The sequence below is a fragment of the Hyperolius riggenbachi genome, chromosome 2 (genome assembly GCF_040937935.1).
Source record: "Hyperolius riggenbachi isolate aHypRig1 chromosome 2, aHypRig1.pri, whole genome shotgun sequence".
Classification (NCBI taxonomy): Eukaryota; Metazoa; Chordata; class Amphibia; order Anura; family Hyperoliidae; genus Hyperolius; species Hyperolius riggenbachi.
Genome location: NC_090647.1, coordinates 495,294,465 through 495,315,591, shown reverse-complemented (window position 1 = coordinate 495,315,591; position 21,127 = coordinate 495,294,465). Strand labels below are relative to the sequence as shown.

Sequence of the window (21,127 nt, the reverse complement as noted above, 5' to 3'; positions counted from 1 at the left end):
TGCAGCTCCACTGCAACAGACAATGTTTGACTTCACAAGAGCATCTTAAACTGTCATTAACTTCAGAGCGACTGCAGATGGAATCAACACTTAAGCAGCCCATACACTCAGCCGATTTTCTGGCCGACCGATCGATCCCGATCGATCGATCGATCAATCGATTGCAAATCGGTTGGCCAATCGACCGATCGACGGCCGATTTCGATCGATTTCGATGGATTTCCATCGAACTTGCAGGGTGGAAAATTTAGGTCGATCTGATGAGATTGCTTATCAGTTTGCATTGGCCTTAATGGAAATCTGATGGCAAAAAAATGCCATCAGATTGAATTTCAATAGATTTCAAAATGAAATCTATTGGAATTCTTTCCTGGTAAAAAATGTTCTAAAAACGCATCAGATAGATCATCAGATGCATTTCTTATCTCTCTGCTGCCAATCTGACGAGTGTATGGGCACCTTTAGTGTGATTGCAAGCAAAACTATGCGAGCAAATGCATATAAAGAAATCAACAACTGCTTGTCTACAGTACAACTGCAGCCAGCAGTACATGCTGCAGAAGTTATAACACGCCAGCAGTACTCACAGTGGTAAAGTACAAGTGAGCAGAGGCAGAGGCGCTTGGCTTCCGTGTACGAGAGGAATCGCCACCGGGAGACTTGGGCGCAGGATACAGCCTGTATGGCTTATCCCGCTCCTGCACAAATTCCCATTGATTTTAAATACGATTCCCCCTCCAGGCCGCCATGGATAATGAGGAATGAAATAATTCATCTTCCAGCAATTGCTGGAGGCCAAATGATAGTGTTTTATAAGTAACTTCAGCTCCGTCCTCTGACGGCGCTGAAGTTACTCACTGCTGTGCCCACGTCTCCTGCACTGGAATGAAAGTGTTCATGGCTTCCTGACCTAAACACAAGAGTTTGTTCCAATTACTGCCTGAAGAAGCAGGAATGAATCTGCGAAATACATTGCACTGTGGAGCAATTAAATAAATTTACTGTTGACTATTAATCAACAGAATCTGTGTCTATTTTGAGGAGGTAAGTCTACCGATACTTCCTCTTTTAAACGGCTTTTAACAAATTTTATCCTGTATTGGTGCCTCTGTTCAAACCATCAGTACATTCTTAGGCTGTGGGTTCAGCTGTGCTTGAAGACTGGGTTCCATGGCTCTCCCAAGGTTAACTACTTAAGGACCACGGTGATTGAAATCTACCCCGTGTTTTGGTGGTTACCTGGCTGGCAGGGTGTAGATTTCACCGCCGCAACACGCATGCGCCGCTTTCGTCGCTCCCCGCCAATCTCGCCACTGAATCCCGTCTCTTGCCGCAGCTCACTTGCTCTGCCTGTCTCTATGACGGCAGAGCCGTGTGAGCCGGTCAGGAGCAGATTTCATTGGCTCCTGGCCATGTCTATCAATGTAAGCCGCTCCCATAGGCTTACATTGATAGACACGGTCAGGAGCCAATGAAACTGGCTCCTTACCGGCTCACATGACTCTGCCGTCATAGAGATGGCAGAGTGGGTGTCCTTAGGATCCCGGCGTGTGGCGGTGACGGCGGTTATATGCGGTGATTCCGTTGTTATTGTACCAGCAGTCTCTGGTCCTTAAGGGGGCAGAGACCGCTGGTACTTAAAGATAATCTGTACTCTAAAATTCTTACAATAAAAAGCATACCATTCTATTCATTATGTTCTCCTGGGCCCCTCTTTGCTGTTTCTGCCACTCCCAGCTGCAATCCTGGCTTGTAATTGCCAGTTTTAGGCAGTGTTTACAAACAAAAAAACATGGCTGCTAACCAGCATGTAATAGGCTGAGAGAAGCTCAGTTTGTGACTCATACAGAGCCTGTAGGAGGCATGGAGAGGGTGTGTAATACTTCTACCTATAACAGCAGAGCAGCACATTCCTGCCTGAGCTGACAAAGCTGACAAAGGAAAGAAGATTAGATGATATAACAGAGATAATACAGCCACTGTGCAACTAGGAAAGGCTGCAGTAAGACAGACCACATTAGAACAGGTATAGGAACTTATAGGATAGAAGAAATAAGGCTGAAAATTTTGTTAGAGTCTCTTTAAGTGGTTAATATACTTTCAATTTCTGTAGGTCTGTAGAGTGGGTGGGGTGTATTAACGATACAGTTTACATTGAGTCTCAAGCAACCAGAAAGCACACTTATCCAGCATCAGCTGATCCCAAATGGTGCCCGATAACCGAGACTCTACTGTATATGGGTAAACATATATGTCTATAGACATCAGCTGTAGGTGGAAGTTGTTTTGTACTAAAACACCTCAAGATGTCCATGGCGTATGGATGTGAAAACCCAGAAGGACAAATGTCCATGACAGTCTGAAATAGAGCCCGAGGTGGGGTTATAAAATTAGAAAAAAAAAAAATAGGCTACCGGATTTTGGGGGGTTGTGGGGGGTTGAGGGTTCAGGGCAAATCAGGTAGCCACCATCCCCACCGCTCCGTTGGCCTGCTAGGGCCCACTTCCCCTTTTGTGACCTCTGGGGTCACAACGCTGGAAGGAGAGAGAGATTCTCTCCCAGCGAGCAGGGAGGTGAGGAAGTGACAGGGGGTGCGGCCAGGGAGAGACAACTTATGCAGGAATGCCCCTAGTGTTCGTTTTGAGCAAGAATCCCTCTTTACCCATTACCCTCCGAAATAGTGACAATTATTGTCGCTAATTTCGGGGGGCACAGAGGCATGTGTCCCATCAGCCCCCCTGCCGCACCGCCTCTGGTTCTCTTTAAGGGTTAATGCTCAGAACTCTCGATTGTCCCCTTATTGCAGTCATATGCAGCATCCACAGCAAGTATTTAATAAATGAAAGGCACTCTGGTTATACAGACTACAAACCGGCGTTAGGGATGCAGTGCGCTATTGCACGGTGTTCCTTGTCTGGCCACCGGCCGAGCAGGAAGTGACGCACACTTGTCGTCACTTCCTACTTCGGGTATGTGGAAGTGCACAGAAGCATAGTCTTATTCAGAAGTTCAAATACAGTATCCGTGGATAAATGGGATGACTATGACTTCGTACACACTTCTAATTATGGTTAGCAAACTATTGCCCAATTTTACCACTTCCATGTAGTGTGAGAGCTTACCTGCACAATCTGTTTATAATATTCAAATTCTGTTGGCCCTCATACTAGATGGAGGTGGTAAAATTGGTCAGTGATTAGCCAATCAAAATTGGATGTGTGTATGCACCCTTAGACCTTAAGAGAAACCGTAATTAAGAACTTCATCCCAATCAGTAGCTGATACCCCCTTTCCCATGAGAAATCTTTTCCTTTTCACAAATGGATCATCAGGGGGCTCTGTATGGCTGATATTGTGGTGAACCCCCCCCCCCCCCCCCACACACACACACACACACACACACACACACAGTATGAGGTCAGGACCATGGTTCTGACATCAAACTGTGAGAGTCTTGTTGCATTGTGGGAAATAACAGCTGTTTACTGCTGTTTCCAACTGCCAAAAAAGCAATCAGCATCTCCTTCCACTGACATCACCTGCCAGCAGTAAATGTCTCCATGGGATAAATGTCAGAATGTAATTTAGGGAGAGGATGGATATTTGAATGGTCAAACACTGACTAAATCATTTATACATAATTATTGTAAAAATGAAGCACTTTTTTATTACATTATTGTCACTGGAGTTCCTCTTTAAAGGTAGTGGATGATTGGTGTCAGGACACCTTCTGGGGAAAAGGCACAGGAAACAAAAAACACGGGAGCCCAATAGTGTAATGTGTTTAGTCAAAATTGTCAATATAGAAGATAAGAATCTACTCACAAGAGTGGGTTGCAGAGGGGCAACCGACCACAGGAAGCAGGTGGAGACAATTAACCCGACTCCCTTAGCTTGCTATTTCAATTGGCCTGGCACTGCTATTGGCCTGAGGAAGCGGGCTCAGACCCGTGAAACGCGTTGCCTGTGCTACCAATAAAATCTTTTGTCCCTACAAAGATTTGTTGTCCTTGAGGTAAGCAACCTCAAACCTTTTCTCGGTTTTAAACTGCTTTTAAACGCTTTTATATACCACCAGGGCGCCTCTTTAAACCATTTAGTGCATCCTCTTTAAAGGACTTCCAAGGCAAAATATGTAATCTGTTTTTTACTCACCTGGGTCTTCTTCCAGCCCCTCGCAGCCATCTCAGTCCCTCGCTGCAGCTTCGGTCCTCCTCAGGGTCCCCGCTGGCCGGCCATAATGATCACAACCCACCGGTGGTGTCGACTCTTCTGCGCCTGCATGGGCATGCGTGTCGTCCACGTCATCTTGCGCATACTGCGCCTCTATCCTTTCATATCTTGTCTAAATTTGCCGTAGCTTTCCTTCCAAGCAACATGCATCTCATAATCTCATGGCTGCAGTCACCATTGTAGGGCTGTGTCTACTACAGGCTTGCATTATACATATGAACTCAAGTTCGCATGTAATGGAATTGGGCCCGTTAACTTTTATTAGCATGTGTTCACAAGCAAATTTTCATTCCTGGTAAAAATAAATAAATAACTGTAGACTAAGGCTTAATGGATTGGTCTAACCACTAGACAAGAACTCCAACACATCTCAGGAGTAATATTACCCGTATAGTGGTGCCTTTTTGGTGGGGAATCTCAGCAGGCAAAGGCACAATCATAGGCAATAACGTCAGGACATGAGTAGTAAAACAACCAAAACAAGAAGAAGGGAACCTGATCAAAGCCCTGACATGTCACATTGAAGACCAGGTACTAGACTAGACAAGCCAAGCAGTGAGGCTGAAAGTAAACAGCACAAGTTCTTCCTGTGACTCAATAGGGAAATAAGCAGGTAGCCAGAGAGTGAAACACAGGATCAAAGCAGAGGAAGCTAGCCTGGCTCCAAACAAGAGGATTTCCCACAACCAGCTCCATTCAAAGGCCATTGTGTCCAGAGAGAAGGCTCTTTTCTCTTCTCTCTTGCCTGGACATATGACAAACACACAGCGGTTTCTTTGTCCCGTAAGTGCTGCACAGACTGGGAGGCAACCCCAAAGGCAATAAAGTAAATAAACTACAGAGGCCTTGTTACTGAGCTATTAGTCAAGGTTTTTTCAAGTATCAAAAGTGCCAGGGCATCCATTCTAGAATCCCAGTGTGTGGGGATAGTGCAGCTTCAAGACAAGACATTGAAGATTTATAAACGTGCTTTTCTCCTTTGCGGACTCAGAGCACCAGAGCTGCAACCACTAGGGCGCGCTCCTTAGGCAGTAGCAGTGTTAGGAAGTCATGGCTAAGGTCTCCTCACTGAATAGGCGCCAGCTTACTGAACAGGAAGTGTCGAGTTTTGAACCTTGGTTTCCTAAACCTGCACACTATCCAGCTTCCGGCACAGGAAGTACTGGCATTCTGTGCCATCTTACTGCTGTAGCCAAATAAGAGGGCAATGTAAACTGATCTCAATGAATCCAGGATTTACTACAAGCTTGGCTGAGGTGAGCTTTGCAAATAATACTGCTGCAGGTGTTTTAGTGAAGCCGACTAGCGATTTTGAATCAGGTCATTTTGACGCCCGAGGCACCATGGTAGTTTGGGTGCCTCCACAGGCACCCATGTTAAAAGCCACAATTAGCGGCTATATGTGGAATTATATATAATTACTTGTTGGGCACTTCCGGCACTCAAGTTTCCACTTAGCACCACTACTTGTGTCCATCAATTCCAGACAATACCTGGAATTTTTGCCAGGCAATACCTACCTTGCTCTTTGAGTTCCTTACATGCTAGTTATTTGATTGATTGAGAAAACTACTTCTCTTTTTTGTCTGCCAAACTGAGTGCAGGGATACAGGGAGGTTATTCTCGTGGTTCTCTCTTAATCACGTAAAGATAAAATACATAAGGAAACCTGGAGCCCATTTTGGTATAGTAATGTCTAAGAAGTTGATGACAGTATTAGGTTGCAACAGTTAGGTTGCTATGTCCAGCAACCACTATGAACACATGTGGGGAAAGTACCGCTCCCACTCCACCATGTAAGTTCCTTCGCGGTCACAACCCCTGAAAATGTATTTTATAAGACACATAAAATATATAGGACCCTTTAAAAACTGACTAAATAATATATAAATGAATATTGTAAAAAATAAGCAATGTTATTTATGTTATTTTCACTACAGTTCCTCTTTAAACGGGTCTTTCGATTTACCCCACTGGCTGCAAGCTTGTTGCAGGCGTGACTCAGAAGCTACTGCAGCTAAAACATCAGCATCACAGCCAGGCAACTAATATTTTGACAAAGGATCTAAAGATGGCAGCCTCCCAGGTACTGCTCATGTGTGCCCATACGTCACTCGATTTTCAGGTTCAATATCCGGACAATTTGAGCATAATGAACTAATCTGACAGATATCGATGCGGCAACATGGCCACGCGATCAATCATTTTGATTTCCAGCCAAAATCTGTCAAAAAGCTCATTCGGGCATGCTGTGAAATCTCAGATGCAAAGGCTCAATCGGGTGCGTAACAGTAACAGCATTCGATTTCCCGATACCACCGCGTCCCCCGGCCAGTCTCGATCCGCCCGCCCACACCTCCCGGGCCTGTGGTCACCATTGCATGCTCACCTGTCATGCTGCCATGTGAATTAAGCCATATAAAACCCATTCTTGTCCTAATTGTAGTCTTCCCCAGCTCTCCCTGTTTATATAGGGAAGGCCTCTTATTACTGAGTTCGGAATGAAGGATTTACACAACAGGACTGGAGGAAATAGATACAAAGGGCAGAAGCAGAGCTCACCTTTTTGGAATAGTGTGATGCAGCTGATAAGGTGTCACTGGGTAATGAGACACTCTCAGTTATAAAGGCTATTCGCCTGTCCTCCAGATCTTTATCACTGGGGGCTCCCAGTAACAGGTTCCACTTGTTCCAGTCTTCAAAGCGCTGCATAAAAGTACATCAGAAACACAGTGAAATGAAGGCCGAAATTTAGAGGATGTTACTATTCACAGAAAGTGCATTCTCTTTATCAATGTCATGTGACATGAATTCTAACAGGCATGCATGCCTTCTGAGGCCTTTCACAGAACACAATCCACTCTGCTGTTAGTATTCTGCAAGCATCCAGCTCTGCCTGTGTGTCTAATGCTTCTGGGGGATGAAGGAACTCTCTAAGTTGACATTCAGACAAAACCTTTTTTTCTCTAGTTTTATATAGAATATGAGGGCTAGTGTCTTCATCAAGTTTAAGGCCTCTTTCACAGTGGGACGTTGCGTTTTGATGCAACGTTAAAGTCGCAACGCAAACTTATAACGCTATGCCCAAAAAAGATGCAACGCAACTTAATGCCCCGTTATCGTCGCATACAGAAGAGCATACAGGCAATGAAAAGTATGCTTCCAAGTCATTACTGAGCATGTGCAAACAGTCTAACGCAGCTAATAACGTGTATAACGCACACCATGCAGCACTTTCACTTAACGTGCAGTGTTAGTCACCAACGCAACGTGTGCCCTTTGAACAGGGTATTGATTTTTCATTGAAGTGAGTTATTCTGCGTTAAATGTTGTTTTAACATGTGACTTTAACGCCACACTGTGAAAGAGGCCTAAAGGGAATGTAAGGGGAGAGAAATATGGAATCTGACATATTTTAAACAATGCACTTTGCCTAACTTTCCTGCTGATCCATTCAGGGCTGTGGAGTTGGTACAAAAGTCATCCGATTCTGACTCCTCAGTTTATGAAACCCACAATTCCAACTCCAGGTACCCAAAAATTGCTCCCACTCTGACTCCACACCCCTAGTTCCAATGCTTCTAATAATTTTATCCACAGACCCTGAAATAGCATGCATGTCAGGTGTGCCGACTCAAATCTGACAGGATTAGTTGCATGCTTGTCCGACACTACTAATCAGAAAGATGAACAAGATTGCCCGACAACTGGCATTGTTTAAATATGGCAGCTTTCATATGTCTCTCACCCTAAGGTTCTTTTAAGAACTGTCTCGTTTCCATTTGAAGAGATTATCCCTCAACTCCTCCTGCAATGACAGGTTCGCTGTAAGGGCCTGTTTCCACTACATGCAGATTGGATGCAGAAAAACTGACTCCAATGAATGCCTATGGGAAAATCTGCATCAGAATCGTATTTAGTGGAAACAGGCCCATAAGCATTCATTGGAGTGAGTTTTTCTGCATCCATTCTGCGTGTAGTGGAAACAGGCCCAAAGCCAATTTTTTTCCACTGGAAAATAATTCTAGAATGTCTGTCCTGTGTTTCAAAGCAAGAAGTTTTGAATCAGGATGATACCATTTATTGGCTAACTTAGAGATGGATAAATGCCAATAAATGGTATCATCCTGATTCAAAACTTCTTGCTTTTACTCATGGCTAACACAGTACAACACTTTACTGCTTCTACTGTGTTTCAAAGGGATCTCAGCCCGATATGTATAACTTATATAATAGGAACCTCCCCCTAAGGGCGGTTCATAGATAATGTAGGCCGTTAGGGAGGGGCTGACAAGCACTACTTAACTTCAGGGGGATGCTACCTAACCCTGTCTGTATGTGCTCCACAATCTCCTCCAGCCAGACCCACAGCTGCAAAGGTTTCAAGCGCCTGTGGTGGAAGCACGTCTCCGCCCACCACAATGCATGCTGGGAGATGTACGCACATTAATGGACTGTTTGCAGCGTCGGGGGTCACATGCTACCTTTGCAGGAACTTCTACACATTCTAGCACCTGCGGGTCAGACCACCCCAACGGCCCATGCTATTTTAGAATCTCCCTTAGGGGAAGATTTGCTTAATACACTTTATGAAACCAGTGCTGAGATTCCTTTAATAATGTGCCCCTAATGAGAATATCATCATACTTTTTGTTCTGGAGGCAGTGTAACCACCGTAAAGGTTATCTTCTTCAAGGGAACACAGACAGCAGAAAACATCTTCCTCTCTTTCTGAAACGACTGTACAAAAAATGATTCAGCCATACCTCCCAATTTTTTGGGTCAAGAAATAGGGAAGCTTGAAGACACGCCCCTGGAACTCCCCTAGCCACGCCTCCATCACAACCCTAGTCACGCATTCGACAAACAATTCATAAGCAAAAGACGCAGTTTTATATATTATGCCAAATTAGTCCTCTCTATCATCATTTTTCATTCATTCATTCATTTTAACATATAAAAACGAGACATATATCAATTTAAATCATGGGAATAAAGCTCAGAGTTAATAAAACACGTTTCAATAGAAAAAAATACATATATTTCCATAGATCTGTGTACATCAGTCCTAAAATAGGGACAAGTGAAGAAGAAAGAGGGACAGAGAGATTTGGTTCCCAAATATGAACTGTCCCTCCAAAAAAGGGACAGTTGGTAGCTATGGTTTAGCAGTACAGACAGCCTAGAATTACTAACATTTCTTGCTGCAGAGGTGTGCGGATACAATTCTTATAACTGTTTGACATCTGTAACTGTAAAGTCTTTAATACAACTAAGGGCCTTTTTCCACTAGCCTGCAATTTGCGATTTGCTTCTGATCGCAAATCGCAAGGTACATTAAACTAATGGAAACTGCAGCAGCAATTTCCATTAGTGCGATCAATGCGATTTTGGTCAAAGCGCAATCGTTGTCCTGCCGCGTTTTGTATGCGATTGAGCAATCGCGATCGCATTTCATAGTGGAAAAGAGCCCTAAAGGTCAACTTTTGGGAATAAAAGATATTTATCCTCTCCCATTTGATACTTCATGTTTGCATCCTGTTTTTATTCCGACGTTAGGGCTCTAGTGCTTAGTTTAGCAACTGTTTTGAATACAAGGTGTGTATGTTGCATCTGGGGGCTCTGCATGCCTCTGTTGGTAGTCATTTCAGATGCGGCATGGTTTTAGGATGCATTGCTTTCTCTCCGCTGTTGTCTAAAAAAAAAAAAAATATGTTTGGAATAGTCTGGGAGGGAATTACAGTAATCCCATTTTGGGTTCTTGCTGTCCTTTGTTTTTTGAGCTTTTCAGCATTTATTTGCATATATGAGGCTCAATTCCCATTTGGGATGTAGTAATATTGCATATACAGTATGTGTATATAGATATAGATTACACCCCCAACAATCCAAGAGCAGTCTAGCAATGATCTTTGTATTTTCCAGCTTGATGGAGCACCATGTCAAAAGGCAAAAGTGATAACGTCATTCTGAGATTGTAACATTGAAATTTTGGACCCCCAGCCAGGAGACTCCCCAGATCCTAATCCCACCGATAACCTGTGATCTTTTCTCAAAGCCTGTGGACAAGCTGTAGCCCACATATCATGATCAACTCCAAGAATTAACAAGGCAAGAATCACCATCAGTCAGAATTTGGCACAGATATCTAGTAGGTGAGAGTGAATTGGAGAAGTTATGAGGTTCAACATAAATTTGATATATTTGCCAAGAAAAGCCTTTGAAATGTATGTTTTTTTTTATAACTGATCTTCAGAAAACCATGGAAGCCGATAAAAAAAAAATATGTAAAAAAGCTGAAGCAGCAACATCTGACAAGTATAATTTTGTCACTGCCAAACCATTGGACATGACTGTACACACGGTTATGTCACCATGCCACAGGTAACATCAGGTGCAATGTAAGCTTATATTTAGTTTGGGAAATTCTGCAAACAAATGGATTATGATGATTTTCTTCACATACTGTAATCACAAAAATATTTAAAATTCAATCACTAAAGTGGAAGCAGGCGTTGGCTGGAAGACTATTGGCAGTTTAGCATTGTTGCTTGGGCATTGCATTTAAATCAGTGAGAGCTGGAAGAGTATTGCTTGCTTTCTACAGTTTGCAGGATTGAATCAATTTCAGCAATTGTTGCCCGGACATTGCAATCACGTGTGGTGGTCTCCTACACATACAATCTACAATCCCACCATACAATCAATGGCCGGTACCAGCAGTGTGTATGTGGTGGGTGAATGGGATGTGTGGTGAGCAATTAGAGCTCTCCTCAGCAGTAAGTGTTTTAAAAAGACTCCGAGCACCTCTCATGGGCATGCCTTTAAGACAGACGACTTCCAAAAAAGTCGTGCTATGACCCCTCTGGAGGAGCCTCTTGCAATGGCCATGCGTGTCACTTCCTCTTCCTGCTTCATTCAGTGATGCTCTTCTCTAAGGGCTGGTACACACCGAGCGGGTTTTTGAGCGTTTCTGCTGCCGCTTGCGGCTGCGGTTACGCTTGGTCAATGTATCTAAATGGGGTGGTTCACACCAGAGCGGGAGGGGTTTTGCTGAAACGCATACTCCCGGGGTGAGGCATTTTTTGGATTGCTGAGGCGTTTCTGCCTTTAATGTAAAGTATAGGAAAAACGCAAACCGCTCTGAAAACAGCTTTACTGTAACAATATACTGTATGAAATCTACTACACCGAAAACACTTCCTAAAACCACAAAATGCTAGGTGAAACGCTACAGAAAAATAAGAAAAAGCGTTTAAAAATCTGCTAGCATTTTGCGGATCTGCTAGCGGGTTTTGGTGTGCACTGGGCCTAACAGAGCAGACAGGGGTGGCCCGGAAGTTATAACATAGCCAAGATAACAGCCGCAATTTTTAAACAGAAATCGAATGAAAACTATTTGGTGTAGAAGGCATCAAATGAAAGAGGAGAGCACAAGCTACAGAAAGCTATGCATCTTTAACCACCCTGGCGTTCTGATTAAATCGCCAGGGTGGCTGCGGGAGGGTTTTTTTTAAATAAAAAAAAAATTATTTCATGCAGCCAACTGAAAGTTGGCTGCATGAAAGCCCACTAGAGGGCGCTCCGGAGGCGATCTTCCGATCGCCTCCGGCGCCCAGAATAAACAAGGAAGGCCGCAATGAGCGGCCTTCCTTGTTTTGCTTATATCGTCGCCATAGCGACGAGCGGAGTGACGTCATCGACGTCAGCCGACGTCCTGACGTCAGCCGCCTCCGATCCAGCCCTTAGCGCTGGCCGGAACTTTTTGTTCCGGCTGCGCAGGGCTCAGGCGGCTAGGGGGGCCCTCTTTCGCCGCTGCTCGCGGTGAATCGCCGCAGAGCGGCGGCGATCAGGCAGCACACGCGGCTGGCAAAGTGCCGGCTGCGTGTGCTGCTTTTTATTTGATGTAAATCGGCCCAGCAGGGCCTGAGCGGCAGCCTCTGGCGGTGTTGGACGAGCTGAGCTCGTCCAGACCGCTCAGCAGGTTAAGTACTTTGCAGTACTGGTCGGAGTCTTAAACGCATGCCCATGAGAGGTCCTCTGAGTGCCTTTAAATTGCATAAAAATTTGCACTGCAACCTATCTTTTTGAGTATAAAAAAAATTGTTGAGCACAGGGCTGTGATATTTTCTAGTTTGATACATTTTTGAATTACAGTCCCCAATTAAAATCAATGGCGAGGCTCTTTTATGTGTTGAGGAGTGGGTTATATAGATTTTTCTATCTACAGAATTTGCTTTGATTTAAGGAAGGATCCAGTCATGTTGATGGATCATTCAGCTATCAGAAGTGAACACTGGCTTGCATGTGCAAGGCCTCACACACTGAATTGCCAGCATAATTAACTAGACCTCTTATACATGTAAAAACAGAACAGTTATAGAGAAGGGACTGTGAAAAATACTTTGCAGCACTTTAGAAAAGAGGAAAGTGGAGAGTTTGCAAAGTAATAACAATAAATACCTGGCCGCTGTCAATGAGGAAGGCTTTGTTTCCCACCTGCAGGCAGACATTCTGCTCCCCAGGAACCTGCTGTGTTCCACTACGGACCTTTTTTCCCTCTTCCTGATGCTGGGTGCAAAAGGTGAAGGAGCTGGTCCTATGGAACTGGCGCACGCAACTCCTGATCAGCAACGCATAGGAGGACCGGTAGCGCAGCCACAAGTACACGTAGCAGAGGGTAATGAGCATGACGTTCACAGGCCTGGAGGATGGAAAGGAGGGCGTTTCAGTGCCCTCAGGTCACAGTTTCCACATGGGTGAAAAATTCCAGAGCCACAGAGGGTTATTGCTCCTTCTATCCACATCAGTTCCTGCTCTACGGAACACAAAAATGGAAAAATAGTCAAAACAATGAAGAAATGGGTTTGGACTATTGAGCTATGAGAAAGAATGATGTTGCAAAGCAAGCACCCACCACTACCCACAGATAATTCTACCTATACCTTGTCCGGGGTGGGGTGAGTCAGCCAGATCTATCATCACATTCAGGGACACCTGCGGCTCTGCACAGTATTGTTTGAGAAATTAATCAAGCAAAAGAATTAGGACTACATAGTATAATGCCAAAACACCACCCTAACATTTGTGATCACTATTCAGAATCACTTTAATGTCTTGTAAAATGCTTCAGTTTGAGAAATGGCTTAATAAAGCGGTATAAAACCCTGACATAATATTCAATAAAAACCTGTTTTCCTACTTTTTATATGCCATATGGTTATCATATTTGCATTTGTGCATAAATATTATTATTCATTTAGAAATTACAAGTTCCCAAAAGTACAGTTTTTTGCTTTGAGAGCTGACTTTGCATTTTATTCATAACTAGTTTTATTCATTATGTATTGAAGGCAAAAATGCTTTATGACTATGTCTGTGTCCAGGAGCTTCTGCACAGTCAAAGAATGTGTCCCATTCCTCACTTGATACAATTAGGTAAGCACAAGATAACATTATCTCCACTTCGAATGCGTCCAGATTTCACTGCACTGAACTTTCAAATCATGTGTGTAACCCTTTGAATGCTGTTCTAGTAAAAAAAAAAAAAAAAAAAAACAGCTGGTTGTATATAATATGCTGTAAATACTTTTTTAGAGAAAAGAAAAAATGCTGGGTTTCATTCCGCTTTAAAGAGAACCCGAGATGGGATTTAATTATGCCAGTGGGGCACAGAGGCTGGTTGTGCACACTAACACCAGCCTCTGTTGCCCCATGGTGTGCCTCCAGGACCCCCCTGCGCGCCGCTATAGCCCCCGCAGTGCTGGCGACACGCAGCGTGTCGCCAGATCAATGTTTACCTATGCGCTGTCTGTCAGTGCCGCTCCCTCGCCTCCTCCACATCGGCGCTACCCGCGTCACTTCCCTCCAATCAGCGGGAGGGAGGGGACACGGGCGGGTAGCGCCTATGCGGAGGAGGCGGGGGAGCGGCGCTGACAGACAGCGCATAGGTAAACATTGAGCTGGCGACACGCTGCGTGTCGCCAGCACTGCGGGGGCTATAGCGGCGTGCAGGGGGGTCCTGGAGGCACACCATGGGGCAAAAGAGGCTGGTGTTAGTGTGCACAACCAGCCTCTGTGCCCCACTGGCATAGTTAAATCCCACCTCGGGTTCTCTTTAAAGCAGATCTCTGCCTTTTTTTCTTAGAGCGATAGCATAACTTTTAAAGAACAACATTTCATTGTTTTTGGGGGACAGCTTGTAGAACTCCTACAATAAATTGGCAGTGTGTCTACTTCCTGGTTTCATGGGAGCACAGAAAGAGTTAACCTCCTGTGTTTACATTTGTGCAAGTAACTCGGCAGATAAGGGAGAATAAGACAGTCTGTTCTCTCGAAATATACATAAGGTGCATTTATCTGTGTTTTCCTTGTCTCCTGTGCAAGAGTTTAGGTCTGCTTTAAAGCACTAATAAGAAAAAAATCAAAACTATACACATAGCAGGGCTAGTGCTGGGTGATCAAAACACAAATATAAGGATTGAGACCTTGGAGAAAGAGGCCACACACCCTACTATATACTAAGGAAAAAGACAGAAAGAGCACTGAGAATTGCAGGGCAGTGCTTAGCTAGTCAGCGCCAGCCTTGATAATTTTTTCCCCCTAATCTGACATTAGTAGAATTTGAAGTTGTCCATACACTGTACAATCCTTGGACAAACAATTAAAAAAAATGAAGTTGTCCATACACTGTACAATCCTTGGACAAACAATTGAAAAAAAAATATCAATGAGATGCTAGATTACATTTCCTAAAATGCCTGAATTATAGTAGGAACTATGAGGAAGTCAGACTTCACGGTTCACAAAACTTAGGTCTGAACAATCGGAAAACTTCAACACATCTAACAGGAAATAAAAAGCTGGAAAGGTCTTAAAGTGAATCTGAGGTGACATGTAACATGATGAGGTAAATATATTCACATGATACTAGCCCTACTAAGAAATTATGCGAAACGCCTTTCTGTTTTCTAACATAGGAATATATTAAGAGTAAAAAAACTTGAGTTATCTATGCAAAAGAGCTTCTCTAATCTAGTTGACCAACTTGGTCAGGTCAGTCCAATTTTCTGAAAAGTTTAAATAGCCAGGAAACACTGAGAGACAGCTTGAGATAAGGTTTTGCTGCAGGAAAGTTAAAAGGGTAATTTCTTCTGCTTTGTTTTACAGCTTAACCCCCCCCCCCCCCCCCCCCCAGTGGCCAGGCCATTTTTTACTAAATGGGGTACTGCAGCTTTAAGGCCTCACTGCAGGGCAGCACATGTCAGCACACAAGTGATTCTCCCCACCAACAGAGTTTTCTGTTGGTGGGGTCTGATCGCTCCCCCAGTGTTTATTTTTATTTTATTTTTTTTATAAATTTACTTTTTTTCCCCCATTATTTTTCCCTCCCTCCATCTCCCAGTCAGCCTATCACAGCGGATCGCTTCTGTGTCAGCCGTGTCACACGGCTGTCACCTGTACAGCACTGCCTTATATTGCATCTATGTACATAGTTATTATACAGTGGTTTTGCCGTCTAACAGTCTCAGAGCAGCGATCGCCGATGGGAGACTGAAGGCGGAGCTCCGTCATCAGAGTGGAGATGCGCGCGCGCTCTCCTGCAAGCCCCATAGGAAGCCATTCACGCCAACCGGTGTGGTCCTGGGGCTGCTGCCGCGTTCACACCAATTGCGTGGAGCGTTTGGCAAGAGGTTAAAGGATACCCGAGGTAACAAGTAACATGATGAGATAGACATGTGTATGCAGGGCTGGGCCGAGGCAGAGGCAAGAGAGGCTCCAGCCTCAGGGTGCAGTGCAGGAGGGGGTGCAAAACATCCTTAGCTATCATTCCCCTATTGTGTTTGAAGCAGTGAGGAATAAGAAAAGAGGAATCATGGCAGTGACTGCAAGCCAGATAACTAGAGATGAAGGTGTTTTGGGAGGCTGGGGGCCCTGGGGCGCATCTTAGTCTAATAGCAATCAGTGTGTGATGACTGGGGTAAGAGGGATGGAGGGGCGTACTTTGCTGTCTCAGCCTTGGGTGCTGGAGGACCTTGTCCCGGCTCTGTGTGTATGTACAGTGCCTAGAACACAAATAACTGTGCTGTGTTCTTTTTTTCTTTCTCTGTCTGAAAGAGTTAAATATCAGGTATGTAAGTGGCTGACTCAGTCCTGACTCAGACAGGAAGTGACTACACTGATAAGAAACTCCAACCATAAAACACTTTCCTAGCAGAAAATGGCTTCTGAGAGCAGGAAAGAGATAAAAAGGATCAATAGTTCATACATTTTAGCTCTGGTATACTTCAATGAATGTGTCATTGAGCAAAAGTAATAAAACAGTTAAAACTTAAAAAGTAGATTTAACCTCCTTGGCGGTAATCCCGAGCTGAGCTCGGGCTATGCCACCGCGGAGGTTTGCTCAGGCCCAGGTGGGACGATTTGCATTATTTTTTTTTTTCAAACACGCAGCTAGCACTTTGCTAGCTGCATGTGTGTTCCAATCGCCGCTGCTCCGCCGCTACCCGCCGCAAAAGAGACGCCCCCCGCAGACCCCTTGCGCAGCCTGGCCAATCACCGCCAGGCTGCGCTATGGGGTGGATCGGGACTCCCCCTGACATCACGACATCAATGACGTCATCGCGATCCTCACCATGGCGACGGGGGAAGCCCATACAGGAAATCCCATTCAGAACGGGATTTCCTGTTGGGATTATGCGCCGGCGGCGATCAGAGGGGCTGGGCGGACGCCGCAGGGAGGGGGGAATCATGTAGCTAGCGCTAGACTAGCTACATGTTAAAAAAAATAAAAAATAGGCAAAAAAAAAACCACTCCCGCAGTCGTGCGCCGCATAAAATCATAACGCCAGGGAGGTTAAAGCATAATATAAAACGGTACTTATCCGTTAGCCGGGCGCATCTGGCAGGTGGCGCTAATTACTATTCCCCCTCCAGGCCCCCATGGATAGTAGGGAAAGATGTAACTCTGGTGGAGTTTTGTCGCCACCTGCCGGATGCGCCCGGCTAACAGATAAGTACCAATAAAACTATGGAATATCTTAAAAAGTCATTTTTAGGAGAAGGCAGATAGATACAATACTTTATTTCATTCGTTTATTTTCACCTGTCCTTAAAAAGACAGAGTGTGGATTCTAAACTGTAACTGTGACAGTCTGATGCAATGTTATAAATGAAGCTATATACCTAAAAAATAAAAATATGAGATTTGTTCCTTTGCTACTGATGTTCTATTTATTATCCATACTACACTGATAAGATATTGGCTGCCAATACAACATAATTGAAGAAGCCTCTTTTGGGACTAGACTAGGGACTTTTGCTATGTGGGAGGAGGAAGGGAGAACAAGCGGCGTGCCAGCGGAGCAGATTCCTGCAGGCAGGCAAGTGAGGAGAACTATGCAATCAGCTAAAGATCAGGAAAGCCACATCTTTACCAGACATCGTACGGCTGCCGTACACACGCTGGTCTGACTTCCGATTCTCACCCATGGCGGTCATTATCGTCTGACACAGCCAAATTCATACCAGCGTGTGTACATAGTTTAACTTGCACATTTTAACATGCAGGGTGTGTGTTGCATTATGTCTACATTGTGGCACAGGTGTAAAGCAATGCACTTAGTATGAACATAACCTTAAAATGACTACTGGGTCCCATCTAGGTTTCAAAGGGTACATTTTCTAAAATCGATCTTAAGTTCCTTAGATCAGTTTGCAGGGGCCAAAAGATTACCAGCAAATTTACTGAAATTGATCAAATACAATTATTTATATTATTTTTAGTATTTATGTAGCGCCATCAACTTACGTAGCGCTGCACAGAGTATATATTATCTTGTCACTTAACTGTCCCTCAGAGCAGCTCACAATCTAATCCCTACCTTAGCCATATGTCTATGTGTATATTGTGTAGTGTATGTATAGTAGTCTAGGGTCAATTTTAGGAGGAAGCCAATTAACCTATCTGTATGTTTTGGGGATGTGGGAGGAAATCAGAGTGCCCAGAGGAAACCCACAGAGACACGGGGAGAACATACAAACTCCGTGCAGATGTTGACCTGGCTGGGATTCGAACCGGGGACCCAGCGTTGCAAGGCGAGAGCACTAACCAATACGCCACCGTGCTGCCCAAATCCAATGAAAATATCTTCCGTGAATGGCCTCTTGGGCATAGAGATCTCTTGTAATGCTGGGTACACACGATTCAATTTCCGAACTGATTTGACAGGTAAGCTGACAGGGAGTTGTATCATGTGTACAAGTCCAAACTGCTCCCAATCGGTAGAATAATCAATTTTCTGATAACTTCATCAAATCGATCCCTTTATTGATCAGAAACAGATCTGACATGTCAGAATTATCCGATTACCGTCAACCAGGTGATAAATTGAATCGTGTGTACCGAGCATTCAACTCAGTATGACAGGTTCTCTTGGTATGAATTAAGTTCAGCAGCAGCAGTGTCGCTGCAGGAAACCCTATGCTCTCAGTGTGACAAAATCAGCCTATAGCAGCAGTGCACAGCAACAGCATAGCCCTCCCTGCCCCCAACACCTGTGCAGCCCCCATTCCAACATGCCAGACAGGAAACAACACAACTCACATCCACTCCTGGCACGGTGACACCAAGCCCCGCAACTGCACACATAAACTTGCTGTGACTATTCAGCCAATGCCAGCTTGAGAACAACCCGCGGCTTCTGATTGGACGCTTCTCACCTCACTCTGGATTGGTTGTCAGGTGACAGGAAAAAATGATTCACACTTGTGATTGGTTGATGTCGCCGTACCCCCGCAGCTGAACCCGGAAGTAAGAGGGGAAGAGCTGATAGGTGGTGGGGAAGAGTTTTGAATGAAGAGAGGGGCAAGTAAGTAGGGCAGCCTGGAGCGGCGCGGGGATCCCATAATGTCTACTTCCAGCTTCACCAGGGAGCTCTGCAGCTACAGGGGGAGGGGAGGGGAGGAGGAAAGCACATGTCCCAGCATGCCATCCATTGCTTATAGCTGTCGTTTTTTCTCTCCAGATCCTGTTATTCCTCCACCGGTGTACACGTTTTGAGTCTGGTCTGCACAATCAATACAGTATTTAAGTGCTAAGTATATAGTTTAATTCCTGCCATTTTTTTAGATGAGAGGGGGGAAGCACTTAAAGGGAACCTGACGTTAAAAGTACATGAAGGTTGCCATATTCCTTTTAAAGTGTACCAGAGATTTAAAAAAAAATTTCTCTCTCTCTCTCTCTCTCTCTCTCTCTCTCTCTCTCTCTCTCTCTCTCTCTCTCTATCTATCTATCTATCTATCTATCTATCTATCTATCTATCTATCTATATATATATACACACACACACACACACACACACACACATACATACCTGGGGCTACCTCCAGCGTGATCGCTCCCTCTGCGCCGTTCTTCGGCTTCTATATCCTCCGTAAGGTCTCCTGATGTCATCGACCAGCCGGCGCATGCGCAGCTGCGCGTGCTTCCCGTCTCGCACCTGTGGCCAGAAGAGTTCTGTGCCTGTGCAGAAGTACTGCACAGGAACGGAAAGCTCTCAGCAATAGGAGCGTGGCCCTGCATGTGCAGTAACCCCCGACTGGCCACGATAGCGGGAGCCCTTACGGAGTATACAGAAGGCAGAGGACAGCGCCGAGGGAGCGATCAGGCTGGAGGAAGCCCCTGGTATGTATGATATTTTTTTTTTTTTTGTTTTATTTTCATCTCCGGTTCCTTTTGAACCCAGTTGCTTGGCAGTCCTGCTGTCTGAATTGTACTATGGAAACAAGCATGCAGCTTATCTTGTCAGATTTGACAAAAATGTAAGGTGTTCTGCATAAGCTTGTTAAGAGTCTTTGGCTAAAAGTAGAAGCAGAGGATCAGCAGGACGGCCAGGCAAATGGAAATAAATATGGCAGCATCCATATCCCTCTCACTTAAGGTTTCCTTTAAAGCAAACCTGTGAGGAAGAAAAGATTACATTTTAGATACCTAGCTAAGTAGCCAGAGGCTTCTCAGATCCTCCTTGAGCCCACTTCTGCCATGACCTGCTTCTTGTTGCCATGTTCCTAACCAAGCATGAGCCTCTCTCTTCTAGCCATGGGCGAGTGAGGACCAGGCATGCCTAGTAAAAAGAAGCACTCATGTATAGAGGAAGAAGGTTGTACACAAGCGCATACCTCCTAACTTTGGGGCTAGTATGGTTGAGGTGAGCTAGCGAGGAAGTCCATAGGAAGATTCTGCTAATGTGATTGCGTGGACAGCACCCTCTCAAGCTGCTAGGTTTCAGATGGGGTGTAGTAATAATACACCCACATGTTTCTGCCACTTTGCCGAATGCTTTAAGCCATAGACGTTGCTCTGATTGGAGAACTGTCCTCTATGGACTTTCACACTGGCTCACCTCAACCATACTAGCTCCCTAACTTTTAGAGATGAGATAGGACACCTTTAGACACCCCCTCCCCCCCCAAAAAAAAGACACCTTCAGCCATGCCCCTAACACACCTCTAGTGCTAAGCTATACATCAGTATAGAGGATAAGAATTAAAGAACCGCATACCTAGGTGTGTGGGTGCTGGTGCTGGATTCCAGGGCTGCTCAAATCATAACATCTTAAAGAGGATTCCGCACACAGACTTGCTGGAACACCATGCTGAAGTTTCTTTTCCCATTACACACACAAGCAATTTACATCTGACCTGATGGCCGACGATCGTTTCGGGGCCAGCAAGGGTCCCCTTTATTAAGGCATAGGGAGTAGTAAAATTTAAACCATACAAGTGCAAAGAACATAATAAATAGCCAAACAATGCAGCCTAAACCACGCCTCCTGAGCGGATAGACAATCAAATAGCCGTTTCAATAATGTTATTTATCACAAAGGATTGCAAA

General features: G+C 44.7%; 2 protein-coding genes across 7 annotated transcripts in view; one reads left to right on the top strand and one right to left on the bottom strand.

Moving 5' to 3' along the window:
- Positions 1 to 18,902, bottom strand: part of HLCS (holocarboxylase synthetase) — a 228,621-nt gene extending 209,719 nt beyond the window's left edge. Inside the window, exons 1-4 of one of the 2 annotated variants that reach the window (XM_068270429.1) lie at positions 18,839 to 18,886; positions 13,179 to 13,238; positions 12,697 to 13,051; positions 6,796 to 6,939 (exon numbers count right to left, since the gene is read on the bottom strand). In XM_068270429.1, the coding sequence (XP_068126530.1) occupies positions 6,796 to 6,939; positions 12,697 to 12,924 (372 nt within the window). In that variant the 5' untranslated portion in view covers positions 12,925 to 13,051; positions 13,179 to 13,238; positions 18,839 to 18,886. Of the gene's footprint in view, positions 1 to 6,795; positions 6,940 to 12,696; positions 13,052 to 13,178; positions 13,239 to 18,838 lie in introns of both variants that reach the window. The other variant, XM_068270428.1, reaches the window with a different exon arrangement.
- Positions 18,903 to 19,038: 136 nt separating this feature from the next.
- Positions 19,039 to 21,127, top strand: part of RIPPLY3 (ripply transcriptional repressor 3) — a 37,718-nt gene continuing 35,629 nt past the window's right edge. For 2 of the 5 annotated variants that reach the window (XM_068266048.1, XM_068266050.1), the window contains exons 1-2: positions 19,057 to 19,103; positions 19,260 to 19,332. The gene's annotated coding sequence lies outside the window, so the exon portion shown is untranslated. Of the gene's footprint in view, positions 19,104 to 19,259; positions 19,333 to 21,127 lie in introns of all 5 variants that reach the window. The other 3 variants (XM_068266051.1, XM_068266049.1, XM_068266053.1) reach the window with 3 other exon arrangements.